This window comes from Notolabrus celidotus, chromosome 10 (assembly GCF_009762535.1).
Source record: "Notolabrus celidotus isolate fNotCel1 chromosome 10, fNotCel1.pri, whole genome shotgun sequence".
Taxonomy (NCBI): domain Eukaryota; kingdom Metazoa; phylum Chordata; class Actinopteri; order Labriformes; family Labridae; genus Notolabrus; species Notolabrus celidotus.
Genome location: NC_048281.1, coordinates 14,543,886 through 14,565,102, shown reverse-complemented (window position 1 = coordinate 14,565,102; position 21,217 = coordinate 14,543,886). Strand labels below are relative to the sequence as shown.

General features: G+C 40.5%; 1 protein-coding gene across 2 annotated transcripts in view; it reads right to left on the bottom strand.

Annotated features, from left to right (window-relative positions):
- Nucleotides 1-21,217, bottom strand: part of LOC117820461 (FERM, ARHGEF and pleckstrin domain-containing protein 1-like) — a 70,309-nt gene that overhangs the window by 22,247 nt on the left and 26,845 nt on the right. For both annotated transcript variants that reach the window (XM_034694236.1, XM_034694235.1), the window contains 10 exons: nt 7,009-7,113; nt 6,872-6,914; nt 6,373-6,451; nt 4,235-4,332; nt 3,071-3,185; nt 1,176-1,323; nt 953-1,048; nt 699-862; nt 507-575; nt 328-421 (listed from right to left, as the gene is read on the bottom strand). In XM_034694236.1, the coding sequence (XP_034550127.1) occupies nt 328-421; nt 507-575; nt 699-862; nt 953-1,048; nt 1,176-1,323; nt 3,071-3,185; nt 4,235-4,332; nt 6,373-6,451; nt 6,872-6,914; nt 7,009-7,113 (1,011 nt within the window). The remainder of the gene's footprint in view (nt 1-327; nt 422-506; nt 576-698; nt 863-952; nt 1,049-1,175; nt 1,324-3,070; nt 3,186-4,234; nt 4,333-6,372; nt 6,452-6,871; nt 6,915-7,008; nt 7,114-21,217) is intronic.

Sequence of the window (21,217 nt, the reverse complement as noted above, 5' to 3'; positions counted from 1 at the left end):
GGCCGGGAGCCGTGTCTGCAACCTCTGCAACGGGCATGTACAGAGACTGTAGCCTCTGTACATGGGGCACGCTTAGACTGCTAGGCCACCGGGACCCCAAGTCACACTATTTCTATGAGTTTTTGAACCCTGAAATGAGGTTGTAATTGGTGATTTTGGCAAATTTGTATTATTTTTGTGGCAATTTAGAAGTTTCGATGACACCCTGTCACATGTTTTTATATTTTTTTCATGATGTTTGTATGAATGTGTGAAAAAAGGAACTTAATCAAACAGTTTGTTTTCTAATGGTTAACGTTAGATTTGAGGAAAAGCTAATCCACTCACTTCTGTTGGCACTTCATGGTGGCGTGGAGAAGGCAAAGGAGACAGGCGGCTGTTCTGTTGGACCCGACTGTTGTGTTGTACTCGACTGTGTTTCCTGCCAGACAGGATGTTAAAGGTCAGTGTTATAAACTCAGAGCCTGAACCAAAATATGTCAAACATGTCAAAACACGTCTGTTACCTTTCAAACGGGATCTTCTTAAACTCTGACTCCCTTACGTAATCAATCACCTGCTTCTGTGTGCGACCGCTGCAGAGACAGGAGAGATAATAATGAGCTATTCTGGGAGCGTTGTAGTGGACTGTTAAGTGATGGGGAGACACTGCTGTGTGACGGGAGAGCAGCTTTATGATGCAGACTCGTTCACACCACCTGAATCTGAAGGAGGAGCCTCGGGTGAAGAGCAAAGGCTTTGGCTTGGGCTTGGGCTCCTCAAAGAGGCGAAAGAAGGCGTGGTATTCAACACAGACCTTCCAGAAGATTTTACAGCAGTCTCTGCTGGCCATCACGAACTCCAGAGTGTCCTGATATGCACTCTGAGGGGACACAAACACATGACTTACAACAAACACTGAGGGATTTCATATACTAAACAGTTTGTTAGGTCAGTCAAGGACATGGCTTACATTTAGATCTGGCCTCAGCTTTATAAGGAAACGCTTCCTTTTGAAACTTAGTTTACGCACTTTAGACCAGTTGAAGGCGTTAATCCTCGTGTGACCCTGCAGTGATGACAAATAAGTAAAAGCAAATCATGTTTAATACCTTGATAACCAAACATTTCTCTTGAAGTGAGCTTAATCCACAAGTGTCTGTTTATAAAACGCCACAGTTGACCTACTAACTGACCTGAAAGACCAGGACGCCTGTGTGTGCCACGGCTAAGCTTAGCTTCGTGCCTTCACGATCCTTGGCAGGATGAAGTCGAATCCCGTACATCTCCAACCTGCGCGCCACTTCTAATAACTGATAGTCTGATTCAGCTGGTGTGTGACCTCTAAAAACAGGACACAGACACAGCAACATGTTAAAGAAGTCACTTATGGTTTAGATGTTTTCCCTTGAACTTATTATAAGAAGAAGATCCAAACAAACAAATTATTCATGCTTCATGTGCGAGAGTTGTCTGTTGATTCACCAAAGTCTGACATAACTGTGCCACATACTTTCATTGTTGTCCAAAAATGATTAAGGACAAACAAAGTGCTGCACTGGGTGGCATTTAAGTTCATAGCCTGTGGACACGGACACTACGGTTCATTTGAGTTAATCCCATAAAGATCATCCTGCTGCTGTAAATACTCCCTTAAGCAACAAATGTGTCGTAATCCATGGTTGAAAATAGCCCTCAACATATGCACTATTTAATTTTGCTTGATTAAAATGTGCTTTTACAAATAGGGCCCAGTAGTTTTAGAATTAAATGAAGCCTTTGTATTAAACTAATACATGTTGCTGATTGGTTTTTAATGATTTGAAATAAATGAGGCTTCAGGCTGATAGCCTCAGACAGGGAAAAGAAGTAAGAGTGATAGATTAGCTCATTTCTGTTTCTGGTTTCATCTTTTGACAAAAGGAAAAACAAAGAGGAGATTAACCTTTTCCTACCTGCATATCATTTTGAAATATTTTCAAGAGAGGCTACAGTAAGGAGGGTGATTACGACAGAAAAACAGGGAGCTTATCTTACCTCCAGGTTTCAACACTTAGACTTTACATGTACTAACTGCAGCATTCATTCTCCTTTAAGCAAAATTTTTGTACAAATATGTAAATTAAATTCTGGCTTATCAGCCTGCTGTGTGTCCCACTAATTGAGGTGAAAGACCGTGTGTGAGTGGATCAAGGTTTCTCATGTTTATCTCAGCTTTTTGGAGCACGGCTGGAAGATTGGGGAGGGGCTGCAAACGTTAACTAACTTTCCTAATTCTTATCAGTGAATAAGCCTTCCTGTTTCCTGTGTGTGGGTTTTTAATAAGAGATTTGACTCAGTGTGGCACCGCGCCAGAGGAACTGCAGTTCCAGCTTTAGGTGGGAAAGAGCAGGTTGAATAGGGCAGGCGCTTTAATGGAGGTTTCTTGTTGTTTTATGTAACACATGCCTGCTGTGTGTGAACATAGAGGTGAGGCAAAGGTTGACAGAGTTCACAGTCAGATTTGTGGGTTTGTTAGGACATTTTGAGGAGGATAGTGGGAGGAGATTTGAGAAAAATTACAGTAATACCCTCCTACAAATATAACACTTTTAGGCTAAAGGCTAACATAAGAAAAACCTCGGGTGAAAAGAGCCAAAATCAATCTCTACACAAGAACAGATTCTGAAAGTCTGTGTTTGGAACTCACAAACCGCACTAACAGCTGCCTGAGTGATTTAAAGGGTCAAAGGAGGACTTTAATACATTTCTGTTGATAGAGCAGTCGACAAACTGAAACACACTTCTGACTCTCAGCTGTAAAACAACTTACAAAACTAGCTTTTCTTACTCGATTTACGATAACAGGGAACAGAGCTCTCTGGAGAAAGAACCCATTCCCTCCATGGCTGTTTCCCTGAATGTGTCACCTGTGTAATAAAACCACACAGCAGGAGACGCACAAGGTCTGAAACAACCTTTCCTGTTCACCGGTGAAGAGAATAATTGTTGTTCAGTCACGGCTGCAGCGACTTCATGAACAGAGCTAAAGGGAAACATGGTACTGGATCATAGAGGGGTCTTTTTTCAACACTATGCAAAGAAAACTCACACATTCTTTGAGTGGAACTCCATGATCTTGTCAATCAGGGGCATCTGATCAGGGATGTAGTTGTTGTTGAGGAGGTGTGACCGGCAGTAGCTCTCCTCAAAGTCCCCAATCTCAGCTAAGAAAAGAAAAAGATAGAAGAGATGTAAGTCGAATGTTATTGTAGAAATATGGTACACAATAAAGAATAAGCAATAAAATGCAGGAAAAAAATAATAAAGCATGTCTTAGCAACACTTAAGAACAGCTTAAATACTCCTAAGCTCTGCATCTCTTTAAATCATTAGGGAGATAATTATCTTGGTTCTAGATTTTGATAATACAGAAAACTTCAAACACCCGTTCTAGACAGGTGTGGCTTTATTACTTTCACTCAGATGTCAAATTTACTGATCACCAGAACCAGACAGACCGCATAGCGGCAGGAGAAAAGGGGTTAACAATCAGCTGGAGCCAAATTTGTGTGGATCCATAGCGATCGAGCACAGCATCACAGAGTCTCTCTCAGAGGATCAGAGTATAAATTAAAGACATTTTTGCTGTAGTGAGTGACAGGAGGGACGGTGAGGACTCGGAGGTTTGAATAACAATGGGTTCCTCGAGTAAGAATTTATGGGGTAACATATGCGCTGTGTCTCATTTTGGTTTAAATTAACATTTTAAATTGTTTTACTATCATTTGTGAACATTTTTGAAAACTTGTTGACAAGCCTGTCTCTAATTGAGGCCTGTCCCAAATAAAGGCGGGGCAAATCCATCCATCAAAACGAATAAAAACCCAGGTTATTAATTGAAGTTTAGGGTTTGCATTATCCTTAGAACATAAATGATTCTCTTCTGTCCGTCTTCTCAGTACAAGAACACACACAGTCATATATTGTGGCTCAGAAATATCAGGATATTAAAAATCACTTTATTTCCCTGTACCGCTCCATAATATGAGCGGTTGCTCTGAAGCCGTCCTGCAACATTATTTCAAGCATCTGACTGAAGGTAACCATAGCAACCCCCAGATAATCAATTTTCTATGGTGTGCAGTGTGCTTAAAGAGAAGTTTTGATGATAAGCTGTGTTTGAAAAACACACAATGTGTCTTCAAAGACAATTATCTGATCAGTCGACTCTGGTTTCTGGAGCTAAACGAGCGTACAGCCATGAGGAACTCACACTGGATGATATGAGAGACCATCAGTGCCGCGCTGCTGTCGTTGCAGGTCAGACGTCCACAGGAAACGTCCTGTTTGATCTGCAGGGCAAACAGATATCTGGACACAAACACAAACAGATTTCACTGATCAGTTGAAGAGGAGATGAGGAGGTGGTTTCCAGCTCTGGAGAGAGATCAAATAAAATCTGGATTCAAACAAGACATCCAAAGGAGCTGCTTTGACTACACTTCTGATAGAATACAATGTAACCTGGCTCTTTTAATTTGACACAAAGCTTCCAGGAGAAGTTGGCCCTGGCGGATGATTCAGGATTCAATAATTTATAATAATGGCGCGTAGCAAGTGAAGAAGATTTACTGACTCTCTTACGTTATGTGCTGCTTCTCTTGGATGCAAGCCAGAGGAATCAATTTAGTCATATTAAAGATATAATGAAAAATAGGTAACAGTTTAAAATACTAACAAATGATAAAAAGCCCTCTGTTAGAAGTTTAAGTTTTGAACCTGTTATAACTGTGATACCAGAGTGTCTGACCTTGTTATGGAGGGAAGCTGGCTTTGGCAGGAGGTTTATCGGCCATAGCATCTCTAAATAAAATAACTCTGAAATGTACACACACAGCTTTTCTGTAGTCACATTTATGTATATCATATGTTTGCCTGTGTTTGCACATGTGTAGAAACTTCTCCATATTTGCATTGATAGGTAGGAGCATGATATCAAACATGCAACTACAGTTATTTTCAGAATTGACTGACCCAAGATTTTTAAATGTATTCATTGACAATCATTTTATAGCTTTAACCCTCTTGTTATGTTGCGGGTCAAATTGACCCATTTTAAAGTTCAAAAATCTAAAAAAATGTTACAAGTATTATTTCACTATGAAACTTTTTCTGCTTGGCTTAATTTGTGTAAACAACTTATACAATGAAAATGGCTCATTCACACATTTGCAATATGTACATTTGCACTACATAAAAAAATTAATCAAAATGTAAAATAAAATAAACAAAAATCAAGTAGAACTATTGTATTTATATTTAGGGCTTTTCAATGTACATTAAAAAAAGTTTTAACATTAATTTAAATGAAAAACGAGTGAGTTATCCTATTTGAACCATGATCTGTGAGAATTAAAGAACACCAATGGACTAAATATTGATTTAAATGATTAGTAATGGAGTTAAAAATGAGATTTTAAAAATCTGTATTGGGATATTTTTGGGATCAGACACTTTTGGATAATTGAATATACCCGGGTCAAGTTGACCCAGGAACATTATTGCTGTTCCATAACAGGATGGTTAATTAGTTAGAGATACAAGGAAAACACATTGATGACATTTTAATAGTTAATGGTGAATCCTTTAATTGTAGTGTTTTGTTAACCAAACACCAACCAGTTTAGATTTACTTCAAACATAGAGAAACTGCAAAATCTTGTTGTTGGAGAGGCTTAGATCTGAAATTTCATTATCTTAACTATAATAAAAACCATCAAAGGTCCTTTTTTTCCATCTTCATATTGTTACAGCTCTGCATGCAAACACATGTTCCTCAAATGTATTTCATTTTTCAGTGTGAGATGCCTGACAAGTGCAGGCCTCCTTTCCAAATATGTGTTCCGGATAATTCACAGTTTGACGTGATTTATTTATTCCTGTTATTATCACTCCATCCAGTGTATCACGCTACGGTATGAAAAAAACCTTTCCAGTATGTGTAAGGGCTCAGCCAAGAATAACAGCACACACACACACACACACACACACACACACACACACACACAGGTGTGTCAGACAGAAATTACTTCCTGTGAGCTTATTATTTCTCTGCTCTGACAGTGAAAACACGCAAGTCGCTCCACAACATGGAAACAGAAACCAGAAAATCATTAGCCCCTTGCTAATCTCCCGAGGCCTAAATCAGAAACATGGCAGCCGTGACATGTGAATTGCAGAGCGGCGGAGCCAGTAAATCTTCGGGGAACAGGAGTGTATGTTTCATTTATGCTTCTACAATCACCGCTCTTTTACACTGACATAAAGTATACTAAACGTCATCACAATGGGGAAAGGATGGCCTACATGATGTAGTGATAAAATGTGTTACCTGTGTGTAAAGGCACTCACCTTGTTAGCTCCTCCAGTAGCTGGGCATGATCTGGAGGGAAAAACTTCACAGCAAATCTCAAGATTGTGTGCTTCGGCCCTGTGAGGGATATAGGATTTGGTTTTTTTGACAACACAAAAACACAATGAATTGCCAGTTTATCAGGTAGAGCAGTCTTAGAAAAACAAACACTCCCAAGTGTTACACAACCTAATTTGACAGCCAAAACCACAAGCTGCATCCTCATAGCAATAAAATATAAGCAACAGCTCTTTAAAGCAAGTCAGAGCAAAAAATGAAATGCAAGCGCTTTCATGGATGTAGGATTTAATGTTAGACTCTTAAATTTGACTGCATTATTTCTACTCTGGATTATAGGGTTTGCTGGCTCCCATAAACTGCCTACATACAAAGCACAGGCTCACATTGCTAACAGTAGATCTTATCTAACCTCACAGCGGATTCTTGATACTGTGATACTGACAGTGACAAACGATGAAACCATTTAAAAACACTTACGTCTGAGTTGCTTGATAATCGGTTTGATATGGTCTAACCAAACCTGAGGAGAAAAGAGATAAAATACATCACATTGGGCAGCAGTTTCAAAGTAAAGCTAACTTTGGAGAAGCTCTGTCAATTTCATCCTCACTTACAATCATCTTTTGATGATTCTGAAACTCCAGACCGAAGTAGTCGCCCTCAATGAGGTTCATGTGGGAGCACACCAGGTCGAACAGCACCTTGCCCGAGGCTTTTTGCTGTGAATGAGAGGAAAGAAAGCAACAAAGACCTCTGGTTAAAACAACACTTGTCTCAGTTTTTTTCCACCATGTTTACTCTGAAGTTTTACTGCCACATATTTTCTACAACTGTTACGGCTTTGACACAAAAAAGGCACTGAGAAATCCAAAAGAACTGCTTTGGAGAGCTGTAACTCCCTTTACAAGTTAATTCCCTTAAATAAATGACAACTCTGTCTGCCTAAGTTCTTCTGCTCTCATCCCTCCTTCCATCCATCCCAGCGTCCAAAGGCTTAGCCGGCCACGAAAAGCTCTGCAGCTACAGGGGGCTGGACCCCGTCTTTGATCTGTGTTTTCAGTGTCATTGCAGTCTGATGATGGACCAGCGGCCTTTGAGGTTGATACAGAACCAGGATGCGATAAAGACTCCCTGACTGCTTCTCTTTGCACATAAATACTCTGAAACCACAAATACATGCAATGTGAAAACCCCCCCAAAAAAAAGAGATGCACCACATCTTTAGAGCGAGAGAAACGTTCCCATGAAGGGTCAAATAAATGTCAGGGATTTCCACGGAAACACTGCTGCGGTTGCAGACGCCCTGAGGAGTCACAGAGCTCTGTCAGGCACACAACGGGAGAGTTTCTGCATGGTTGATTCCTCGTGACTGGTTTGCAGCAGTGCGCAGCGTATCACAGCTACAGTAAGTGAATGTTTATAGTAAGAGTTCCCTGTAGCTTGGAGAAGGATACAGGGTTGAGTTGTTACAGTAAACCTTGCAAAAAGAGTTCTCTCCTTACAGTTGAACTGTTTGACTTTGTCTTTTCATGGGACAAGAAAAGGAGGCTTGTCTGCTTTTAAATCCATGTTGTGTTTCAAAGGCAAAGCATGACACTCTCTATGTTCCTTTTAATGCTTGGAGAGTAAAAACTTAAGCTCCACCAGCTTAGTGAGAGGGTTTACACTTCTCCAACCAAATCCATAATCTTCCCAAAACAAGCCCCCCACACCCCCCACACCCCCCAAACCCCATCACTCCTCCCTGTAAGTGTGTGTGAGTGTGTCCTTCCTGTGTGTAGCATGGCGATCCCTCTCCAGGCTGCGTCATGCAGAGCGGACGGCATCGCACCACTGAGGACCAGCTGTTTCCATATGGCAACGGTGCTGATGGGGGGGTTGACAAGCAAGCTGGAGGTAAAAGGGGCCACCAGCCAAAATACACCCTTCATATATACACACACACTGCTTCCTAATTGACTGACTCAACCAGCAGGCGATACAACACTTACATTAATTTTGTGCTGTGTATTTTGCACACTGATTTCAACAAATTTGTCCTGTTGAGGCTGCAGCAGCAGAGAGCTGAATACAGGGAGGGCAGAGCAGTGTTTCTGCAGCGCTGTCTCATATCCATTCTTATAAATCTGCTGTCAGGATAAAGTGACCACGAGCCAAGCAGAGATGGGTTAGGCAGAGGCTGATTAGAGCAGAGGCAGAGTTTGATTAAATGCAGCTGTTGCAAACTGGAGTTATGGTGCTGCCATTTGACACTGCTGCAGCCCCCCCGCCACAATAAGAGCGCCGTCCTTAATGAAGCTCAATTCGCAGAGATTGAGTGCTGTCATGACGCGGACACTCAGAGGACACCATGTGACACAGTTTTCACTATAAAATCTGTGTGGTGTGTTACTGTGAAAATGTAATGAGAAAACCATGCACAAGAGCAACATTTGCATGGCCTCTGGGGATTTTGTATGAAAACGGAGAAATGCAAATATGATATCAAAGTGGAGCCTCTCATTAAGTCCCACAAAAATCTGAGTGAAAAAAAGAGCTTAAAATTTAAGAAAACATAGGTCCAAAAACTGCTAATTTTGCAGTTAATACCATTTTAAAAGGCTGTGTTAACGTACACTGCATCATGTGAATAAAGTATAACAAGTAGCTCATGAAAATCCCCCCAACCATTAAAAAGACACACCCCTGCCATTGTATTATAAATCAAAGAAAGTACTCAGCACTCTAACAAACTCTTATGTGAACTCCCCACAAAAAACTAAACCATTGTGTAATTGAGAAACATCTCATTCCTACACTATGGGCATTAATTTGCTGATATAACAGCCCTGGATCTTCTTGGAAGGCTTTCCATAAGATTTTGGGATCAGGCTGCAGGGATTTAACTTCCATTCAGACACAAGAGCATTAGCGATGTGGTGTGATAAGACCTGGCTCACAGTTGGCCTTCTAGTTCATCCAAAAGGTGTTCGATGGGGCTGAGATCAGCGCTCTGTGCAGGCTGGATAAAACCAAAAGTACTCAGAAGTTTGAGCTTGGTGGTGTACAGAATGATAATTTGAGCTCTAAAACATCTTTTTATAGTCCTCGTTTACAGCAGACGTACTGATTCATGGAAGTAATTACATCAACACTGTGTAGTGAATGATCAATGCCAACTTTCAGAGTGTGTATAGGCTCAAAATAACTTTAATATGATCAGATTTGGCACTGTTAACCAAGTTCACTAGTTGAGCACATTGATGTAAGGATTCCTTGGCCCTAAAGTTGAACTTAAGAGCGAAGCCAGAGCCACTTGATGAATTTAAGTTGAACATTTTTCTCTTTTACAACTGTTTTTAGGTCTCCACCAACTTTGCAGAACATCTGGCTCTATAAGGAGCTAAATCTCCCACTACTAAAGAGGCCAATCGTCTGAATCTAAATCAAAAGAGTGAAGTTGAAATCTGAATAGCTAAACATGAAATGTAGCTCTAGCTAAAGTTCAGACAGGAAGACTATAAAGCAATCACAGCAGTTGTTTAACTCTCCTCTCCCTCGTTCAACAGCTCACCTGCTTCCAGCTGCATGCTCTGGAGCTGTCATTGGTTAATCAGCCGCGGCTGTCATCCAATAGCTCAGTGAGACGCCCTTATTGTCAGCCTATTACCTTTCTGCTGTCTTTTTAAATGTGTCTCTCTCTCCAGCTAGTTCCTTCTTGCATTGATGGTGCGCACCCCTCCACCTCCCCATCTCCACCTGGTTTCTGCAAGTCTTCAATTCCTAGGATTCATCAACCACCACCACCAGTGTCTGGACTCTGGGGGATTATTGTTCATTTGTGCTTATTCTAAGAACACCTGCAATGAGACAGCAAAGACCCCGAAACTAGACTTCAAATACTTAAAAAGTGTTAAGATTCTGCATAAACAATGGTGAACAAATACAAGTAATACAAAAGCAGATGATGTATAATCAGCATATGGAGAGTAATTTCTTATTCCTCCATGTTGTGTGGCCTCTGCCCCTTCAGAAAGGTTAAAGTCCTTAGAAAAAAACACGCTCAGCAGCTCACATTTCTTTCATCGATGCCCACGCCAAGAAAATGTCACCAATCTCCATTTTTATGACCTCTGTCCATGAAAGCATTGGCGCTACTTTAGAAAGTGGCAGCCAAGTCTCGAGTGAGTCAGAGCATCCTGATTCAGTGGTCGAAGTCTCAGACTGGGTCGGGTCTGTCTGGGTTGATTAGATCTGAACATGGGCTCATAGGATGCTACTACTGTTTACATGTGTATGAGTGCTAGCATGCCCGCATCGCTACACTGACCTCCACATGCTCGAGCTGACAGAGATGAGCTAAATAAAGATGACAACCATGTCTGCTTGAGGTTTCCACTTCGGGGTAAACAGAACTCCCCTCCACTCAACCCCCCTACCTCTTGTTAGTAAGCTCCTGTCAGCAAAAACAACAGAAAGGTCAGGTGTAAAGAAGCTGTGTACTCCCTGTACTGTTCCCCTTCAGGAAATTTTTGGTATGGTCCACTTCACTTGCAATAAGCCAGGCCGGGCTGTGCTCACCAAACTCCTCCAAGGGGAGTGTTGCAGGGTGGGTGGCATGGGTGGTGAACAGACTGCCAATACATTGGGGCTCCAGGAAGACAGCAAGAACAAAGGGAGGCATGGCTGGTTGAATATGAGAGTTGTGGTGTTGATGTTTTTTTTCCAAACCAAATGGTCAGCCATCATTGGAGAGGAGAGGAATGAAAAAAAACAATATATTCTTGTCATATGTCTCAGGCTGGAGGCCCTTGTTGGTCTAGGGGCCCCCCGCTGGTTTAGTTATAGCTTGACAGATAATGGAGCAGTCATCTCACAGAGGGGGGGTTTCAGCTGTGACATTCAACAACATTGCAGGAAGCTGATTGAGGTCAGAGATGAGGCAGACTGTTTGATTTAAAGAGGGGAAGTAACCAATGGAGAAGATGGGAAGGGTCAATGTTGAAACCTTCTCCAGGGTTCATCTGACACTGCAAAGCATCAACCTCTGGTGAATAATGAAGCCAATGTGGGAGTAAAAAGAACTGCACTTCCTTCAGTGTCCACTTGAGAATGGCTCCAAAAGCCACAGAGACCCTATTAGAAACCCATATGCAAATGTCTATATTTACAACAGAATTAGAAATGTTTACAACCTACAACGAATAATGTGTTTGGTCTCCATTGGGAGTGGTGTTGATAAGGTTACGAGTTACACAGACTGTATAAACATACATGACACAACGGTTCTATTGAACCAAATAAATGTAAAACCCCCTGGTGACAGTAAAAGCAGTAAGTTTTCATCATGCTGAATTAGTGTTTATTTTTTTTGCTTCAAGACAGCGCTCAGGAACAGATGGGTGACGTCACGGATACTACGTCCATTATATATACAGTCTATGGTTAAAACAGAGGATATGACGATATGATTGACAGTTCTGTTGACAAATGCAGGCTCCTGGAGCATTCTCTGCCAGATTAGCAGAGAGAACATAACACTGACACAAGGGAAAAGTGTGACGCCGGTCTACAAGCTTCACCATGATGTTTCTGTGCATGCCTTGGCTCCAAATCATGTAACCAGTGCAACATGTCAGCGCCCATTGAGGCGGTATTTTGGCTTCATTTTCTCACAATGGGAGGAGTTGGAGGCGTGTCATCCATATGCATAACCAATCAATGGTCATGCATGGTATGGCGTAGTTAGGAGCATGGCTGATTTGACTGACAGGTGGTATAGTTGTAGTTTTTTCCCAGGCGGCTGAGCTTTTGCCTCAACATCACCCTCTTTGCCTGTTTCTAGAGTAGCCAGAGGTAAATAGTAGTCAGCATTCAAGATTCAAGATGGTGACCACCATCTTTGGGCTTCATAAGGCCTCTTCAGAAACAGATGGGTTACATTTCAAAGACAACGTCCATGTTTTTATGCAGTCTATAGCCTGAAGCCTATGTTTTTTTATTTCCTGCTTTTGGTAAAATAAAAAAGGGCTTTTACTAAGAAGGAGGGCAAATTCTGAAAATGTTGAAATTTCAAACTGACCCTGAAGACTTAGAGTGGACTTTAGGAGACACAGGCACAAATTCTACTCTGCACATGTGGTAGCAGTGGAAACCCCAGGGAATGATTTAGGATACATTTTAGTGAACCGTGGCACTTCTGATAGCACTCTTCAGGGTTGGGCTGAAACTTGAACTTCCAGTAGCAGGCAGATACATCCCCAAACTGAATCCTGCGGTTATTGAAAACATCTGTGAAGACTGCACTGACTTCCTGTCCCATCCTCCTTTGGCTCCAAAAAAGAAAAACAATCGCATAAATCTGAAGCCCTTCATGGTGCATCTATGCATCTCTGCATGTGCTGTGTATGTATATATGCACATGCAGGTGTATAATATGCACTGTGAAGGAATGGTAGGACAGAGAGGTCAGTGGAAACCAGAGCTCATTGAGATTCAGGTCATGTTCTGCAGAGGTTCCCAGGGTGACTCAACTACAGCGGGAAGCTGACAGAGAGAGAACAGCAGAGAGAGGAGAACCCTCTGATAATCCTGTCAAATTACCTGCACACGCTCACTGCACATACGGACGTGTGACCATGCATATGTTTAACAAAAACTGGACATAATAAGAACAGCTTCGACATAATTACCTTAATTAAACCATGATGGGTTTATCATAGCACCGCCTAATGCAGCATTACATTTGCTAGAAATACTATTAAACTATTTTGGTATATTTGTTATTTTTTTATTACAAATCTTCCAAGCTGCAGATGAAAAATATCAACACAAATGAAGGGGAAAGTGATGATTTGGGCTGCCACAGCTGTCAGAGTCGTTCTGTCACAGTACACCAGCCTCCAGGCCCGGAGAGGACAACCATGAAAATAATGTCCCCTGGACTCAATAGGGGTTGTAGCTGAGATGGAGGTAGCTTCCCTCCTCCTCCTCTCCTTCCTCCCCCTTCCTCCCCACTTTCCCTGCCTGCCCTCCTACGAGCCTGTCTGGTCTGCTAGAAACATATTGATTTTGCATAAAGCATAATTAAGTGTCCTGTTGTGACCGTTGTGCAGCTGAATAACAGTGCACAGCTCTGCTCATTTGTGCGAGGATCTCCCACTGTTCGTCAGAGCCCCATAAATCAGAGCACAGATCTAACAGTGGTGTTTGCTTCAGTAGTGCGCACACTGAATACACAGCAGCACTCAAACAAATATCCCAAAATGCTTTGCTCTGCTCGCAAACTCTAGGTCATGGTTTTATGTTAAACATGCTCTGATGCAACATGCTTTAAAATTTTATCATGCCCTTGCCTAACTTTTTCTACAGTTTTTAAAAAGCAGAGAGCAAGAGGGGATTTTAACGCAGCGGGAATTACCAAGAAAGATTGGCCTCTTTTTCTCTCATCTGCCTGAATCTCTTTCAGAGCTCTTCAAATTCTGGACCCATGCTGGTTATTCTCCACCAGGACCCCTTCCCAGAGCCGCGGATTACTGTCAGTCAGAGGGAGGAAGCATCGCTTTAAATTTAGGCTGAGACTCCACATTAAGTTTGGTTAGATAAAAGCAGATTTGAAGAACTGAATATTTCATGTTTAAACCACAATTACCATATTAGAGAATGAAAAGACTTTATGTCCCAAATATTTATCATTTAAAAAGGTAATAATTTTTTTGTGATTTCTTCTTTTCAATCAGTCAACAAGATTTTTTAAGACATATACTCATCTTTCTCATCCATGAATCCACAACCTGCACGGTGCTTTCTGCCTCCAGGAGACTCTCCACACTGTCGAATGCTTCTTACACAGCTTGTTATTTATCACATTTAGAAAAAGTACAACAATTTGAAAATAAATTGTCTTTTTATCAGGTTGAGTAAAGTAAATCTGACTGTATGTGTCTTTAAATAGGTAATTTTAGGCATCACATGAATGATACAGCCATATCTAAAAGACTTGTGCCAAAAATTGGTGGATATTCTTGCATGAAAATATAAAGCAGAGATAATACTATGCAATTTGAGAGATATTATTGCTTTAATACTTTTTTTTTAGCATATTTTCAGATATCTCCTTGTCAAATATTATCTGGCTTCCCTGGTATTTTTCAGTAATGTTATTACAGGAATAATTTTGGAATACGTAGTAAATAAACAGAAGCAAAATGCTCTATCCGTGTCATTTTTGTGCACAGGGAACCTCCATCACCTGCAGAATTAAGAGCTCCTTCAATTAGCTGTCAATACTGTAGAGCACTGTAACTGTGAAAGCAATCAATAGGTTAATTAGGAGATTAATTAAGTGTAACTGTGAGAGACAGCTCCCACAAGGTCAGGCCACGGCGGAGACAAGTCTTTCATACACAGAATACTCTGAATACAAAACATGTCAGAGAGGTATTTCTTAATGATTCAGATTGATTAAACGGTCAGTGGGCCCCAGACATGCTTAGCTTGACCCCAGAACAGATGGTCTTGTTAGAGAACACGCCGGAGAGATTATGTAGTTGACAAAACACTTTGTGGGGTTATGTCACTGATAAAAAATCTCAAACTGGCAGAAAAAAAGGGAAAAGAAATACCTTTTTGTGTAACCTAAATTATGTTTTAGCTCAAGAGAAGAGTTTGTGTCATTTTGCTGTAATGTTTTATGCTTCTTTTTTGCCGTCATAACACCTATGACATTTTTTTCTCTGTTTTGATAAAAATGGGCTTTTATTTTGAAAGGATGCCCAAGGACTTCCTCTGCTAAAAGTAACATCTGCATGAAAAAACAATTGGTAACCTCAGTCATATGGAATAAAGGCATATATATAAAAGAAAATTGTCTGCCCAATGTACAGAGGCTGTAGTCCTTGAAGGGGGCGACCCAGGTTCAAATCCAAACTGCGGCCCTTTGCCACATGTCCTTCCCCACTCGGTCTCCTACTCTATTCTCTTCATATCTCTTGATAGAGGCTTAAAAGCCCAAAAGATAATCAAAAAGAGGTTTTTATTTCTTAGGGAGACTGAAATGACTTTCTGTTGACTGTAAAAGTAGTGTGAATGAGGAAATATGGTAAAATGAACAGTCAAAGCATGACATTGTTCCTGTTTTAGAATCCCCTGGAGAGGCATGGTCAGGTTGTTTTGCAGGAGTACAACAGTGGCTTGTTTTGAACTGAAATAACATACTGCCAATAAGCAGGAGTTATTTAGCATAATTGAGCAAGCTGGTTTGCTCACAGTGATGTGTTTTTCTGTTTTTGTGCGTCTTGTGACCAGCTCTTACACCGTTTTGAAGAATGTAAAACACATTTTTTGCAATCATCAGTTCTCGTGTCTCAGCATCTTTTGGAGGGATACGCCTCCACACCAAGTCACCAAGTCCTCATCAGTCCTCTGGATAACCAGCCGGAAAAACCCCAACCCTCAGAAATCACATCTAATCCACTATCAGTCACAGTCCACAAAGCCTAAGTACAAACTGAGCAGAGCTACCGGCGTCCACTTTAATGCATCTACTCTCAGTAAACCAGGCCAGACCAAACCAGCCTCATTTATGTCTCCATTGAACATGAAACGCCCTCTATCTGATCTAGAGTTCACATCACTTCTGGTACAGTAAGAAGAATCAGGTGTGTCTGTAATTGTGTGGACAGATGTTTCCAAACCAACTGTTTCAATATTTAGTTTCTTAATCAAAGCTGTGGACTCCGCTTAGACTGTAAGACAATACCAGAAAATCAAATTAATGCCATCACATGTTTGAAAGGGAGATGAACAGATGTTGAATTAGCTTTCTGGGCACTCAGAGACATCAGTAATGGGCAGAGGTGTTCTTTACCACATCTCAGACCTGAACTGATTCTTCAGGCACAAAACAGATGGGACGCGATCCTCTGGAAAAATTCATATCCAAGGTATGTTAATTAAGTATAAGTAACTGTGCCACCCTGCATGTATAAACAGCATCTTCTAATATTAGAGCCGACACACTGATCTACATAATCACGGTGATATCTGCTTATGTGCTGCAAGTGTTTGAGAGATCAAGAGAGAGAGCATCAGAGGGAACACACTGATAATATGGGATGTCATTAAGATATGGTGCGTAAGCATTATGGGGAACATAATTAGTATGGAGATCCAGGCTTGCCAAATTCACTGTCATTATTTTATTAAATACACATTAATAATCCTGCGGCATGAAAGCTCAGCTATTACAGACCAAATAGTCAGGACTAGCAACTGTGATTCAATATTTTTATCATAGAGTTTAGTCGACAAATATTTCCCAGATTCTTGGCTTGTTTGTGTCAACCAAATTCAATTCAAATATTAAAGCCACAAGCGGCGGTGAACGGGCCATCGCACACCTGTCGCCACCACCTGATGTGCAGCAAACTGCCTGATATGCAGCAGGATCGGCCTTTGAAGTAGATGTTGCTATGCTGCACCTAATTAGGCCAATGCTCAAACAGCGGTCATCAGGGGTGTAACGGTACACCAAAATTTCAGTCTGGTTCGGTTCGGTATTTTGAAGCTTAACAGAAATTAACCATTGTTGCTAATGTAGCTTTGCATTGAGGTCTTGTCTCACCCTGTCAGGATTCTTATTCCCATAATAACCTGCTAACCATACATTATCCCTTACACAGCTTCCAACATTAACACTGTCTAACAGTTTAAGCACACCTCATAAATGGAGCTAAAGCCCTATTTGCACAGGATAAATAGTACCTAGGGACCTCTGGTGATTGGTAAATTGCGGATGGATATCTGTGTTTTAAGTCCCATGCAAACGACCATATCTGTAATTTGTAAAGTAAAAATTCCAGGGGTAATTACCTACCATATTTCCAGCAACCAGAGGTCCTCTGGTAATATGAATCCAGTCCAAATCGACATCTCAGTAATTTAGGGAATTATGTCAGATTTTTTTTTATTTAAAAAAAAAAAAAAAAGGTCCAGCTATTGTTGTCTTTACCATGTCACTCGCAGTGTTACTGTTGCTCCGCGATGTATTTTTATCACCAGTGAAATACATTATATACACTGCTCCACGTAAAAAAAAGTGTACATTTTTAACCGTGTTCTCTGTGTTAGATGAACTCAAAACATTCAGGCATTTGTAAACACGCAAATTAAGGGATTGTTCCCGTTTGGTTTGAATGTGACATCAGTAGTCCCAGAAATGCAGAATCTGTACCCCCTTGGTCGAATGGGAAAGTCCAAAGTCCACTCTTAGCCTGTTCATGTTGTTTATTATTCATACTGTGTCATGTCTTGTTGATTTGATCAGACTAATTTTTATATTTTTGTTCCTTTAAAAAAAACTACCTTATAAGGTGACCTTGAGTGCTTTGAAAGGCACCTATAAGTAAAATGTATTATTATTATTAAAACCAGGGATTTCTAGTTAATCTGTACACGTGTAAAGTTGGATTTAACATTGTGTTAGTATTACTAATTCAGATCAATATGCCCATTAGTTGTTGCTTCTTGGACTTGAGTTTCCCATGCTATGCCTTTAGTTCATTTTTGGAGCATGCAGTACCTTTCAGGTTATTCTGGAGAATTTTATGGACAGTGTTTATAATTGTTTTGGATTATTGGTATAATTATAATCAAACATTTCCATAAAGCAAGCATATTTCCAATCACATGTTGCTAAGAGTATTAAAAACTTGGAAATTTTCCACTTAAGTTACATTTACAACGGGTAAAATAATGTGCGATTATTTGTGATCAACAGCCAGTTAACTAGACCATCATTTGATTAATGGCAATTAGAAATGTATTGTTTGACAGCCCTAGCTTTATTTAAATTTTAATTTACTTCTGAATTAATATTTCATATATTTGACTTGTCAGATTGCAACTCACAGTCTGACTTAAACTCATGATTCAGTTACAACATATAACTAAGAATCATCCTGTAGGATTAAGACAAATATGAGACATTGGTGCGAACACTTCAGCCTTTAACTAACTGAAAGCCTCACCCTGACAATCATTTCACATTGTGGAAGCTGCTGTCTGTACTGTATGTTAGGCATCAACACACTCTCTCACAAAGGCTACAGAGAGCAGCTTTCTGCCTCCTTTCCTCACTCAGTTACTACGAGTGTTTCAAAGCAGGACAGTCTGTGAAGAAGATGGCACTCTGGAGCTTGCAAGGTCTTAAAGAGATTTTTTTCAGAGGGTAGGTACTTGAGGAATTTGTGGGTTGTTGGAACTGGAGTGCTACCCATAATCTCTAACAGCAATAAATAATGACAGCTGCACATGCTGCTTTACTGGTGCGGCCAATCAGTCGGCCTCCTCGAGATTAGCCGTAAACTACTTAGCCCTCAGAGCAGAAAATCCAGAGCGCCTCTGCCCTGTGATGTAGACCATATACTGTATCGATGATGGTTTGTGACTTCAGATGCTAAACACTTTTATTACGTCACAACTACATCCCAAAAACAGAGGCAAATTATTTCAGCTCCATCTGATTATAAGTATTTCTAGCATTTATTCTATCTCCTCAGTCTGTAAACTTTGGAATCCATTGAGGGAAAAATCTGCATTCACAAACAGTCTAATTAGGTGGAGCAAAAGAGGTTAAAAAGTATTCAGTTTGGACCCAACAAAAGCTGATCCTTTGCCTTATAAAGTATTTAGTCAATAGCTGCAAAAACACAACCTCCAGGGGTGCTGAGAGGTGAAAAAAATCAATGTCAAAGATCATATTCAAGCATTTTAATGTATTCAAAATGAACCTATAATCAACACTTTGCTCGTGCGCCACTCTTCTGGGATTTCCCTGTCAGAATATAGTTGACCTTAGATAACGCAGATGTAGAGGCATGAGCCTCAGACCAAGGCTGCACTTCCTGGGGAAAAGGATTAAGGTCAACAGTCAAGAAGCACTCTTAAGTTTGAAAAAGCACTAATGATGTACCTTTCATACCCAGTGTTAAGGTAAGATGCATATTGAATTGAAAGTATGTGATCATTTGATAATAAAAATGCTATCCGAGTGCCGATAGGCAAAATGTGACATTCAGTTCAAGTCTTTCTCCAGGATAACACACACCAACCCACTCTCACACACAGACAGCCACTGTGTCACTCTTGATGTTATGTCTAAATTTTTGCTATCAGCTCTGTGATAGTGAACTTTGGCACAGTTGTGCTTTAAGCTAAATGCTCAAACCAAAACACTATAATCCTCACAATAACAAAACTAGGCTAATTTTAAAACAGATACAATGTTAACAATGTTAGTCTTACTCCAATGCTAACACGCAGTTTCTAGCTGGTAAAATTAACATCGATGTAATTCAATATGCTAGCATGCTGAATATTAACATGCTAAAACATCACATGGCGCATGCTAACATTTGTTTGGTAGATATTGTCAAAAACCAACAACTTATTTAGAGTGTGCTCATGCTAACATTCGCTCATTTAATACTCAACAAAACTAACCAAATATATTAAATTAGCATTTAGCCACATACTAGATAATATTTAGCTTAAAGTTTTGTGAGCTTATATTAACTTTAAGCAGTGTGATACAATATAATAGGAACACATTTTATGTCCTTGAGAATGTATCATAACCAGGAACTGGTCAAGTGCTAGCTTAGCTAACAGGTAAACAAATGTGGTGTTTTCCTTGATATTTTGCTTGACATCCCTTTGGGTTTTAGCATCTGTTGGTCTCTGAGTTGCTAATTCATTGAAAAGTAATTCACTAGTTTCTCTTCTTTTATCAACTTTTAACCTGTTACACAGCAGCAACTTCAAACAGTAGATTGTGACTATCTATTTATCTGAGAGAAGGGCTTTGGCTACTTCTTTAACTGTGTCAGGGCAAAGCATCTCGTCTACAATGGCTTTTGCAGGTATATTAATGTCTCTGCCACAGTGTTTGGCTTTTTTTGATTTGGCTACGAGTTCAGCTACTAAGTAGCTAACTGTGAGAGCTCTCGCAGACACTGATGTAGTTTTTCTCATAAAAGTTGCCTTTTCCACCACCCATATTACGCTCTTCATCCAGGTTCGAATTTTGTCCAGGGCTCTGTTTGGAGTTTCATTTTTCCTTTTTGAATATTTATCCATCGCTGCTGTACGGCTACTTCTTTTCACATACACTTGTCACGCGCATCATTAGTTCTATTGTTTTAAATTAACAAGACGCACTACATGGCAAATTATTTGCAGTTTATGAATAATGTTTTTTTTTTAATAATTAAGTGAAATTGGAAAATGTCCCACGGCCCACCTGACAATCTGTCACGGCACACTAGTGTGCCACGGCACAGTGGTTGAAAATCACTGATCTAAGCCATATGGTAACTAAAACATGTGTTGGCTACACAATGTTTCAAATATGTGTTTCTGTAGTGTTTTTCATTAGATTATGCAAACTTATATGATATAAAGAAATGGCTGGGTTAAAGGGCAGCTTCCCAGAGACGTATGTGATCTGGATACAGAAACATTTTGGAGCCAGTAACCTGAACGGTTTGGTCTGGGTGTCAAGTCACTTTGACATATAACATTCACTGCAGCACTGCACTTCCCATTTTAATGAAGAGCAGTTTAAAACCTTCAACCCTCTGCATGAACCGCCCTGTGGCAGGAGTTTTGTCACTCGTTCTCCACTGAGTGAGAAATGTGGACACTGTCCTGAGGTGAAATTCCACATTTGAGGCTGTCGGCGGAGAATTAGGCACAAACACAAGCCGGCAAGCAAATGTGAGAGCAGGCACAGCCTCTGTTAAGGCAGCTGTTGCTCTATGTCTGCAGGCCATCAGGTCCAGC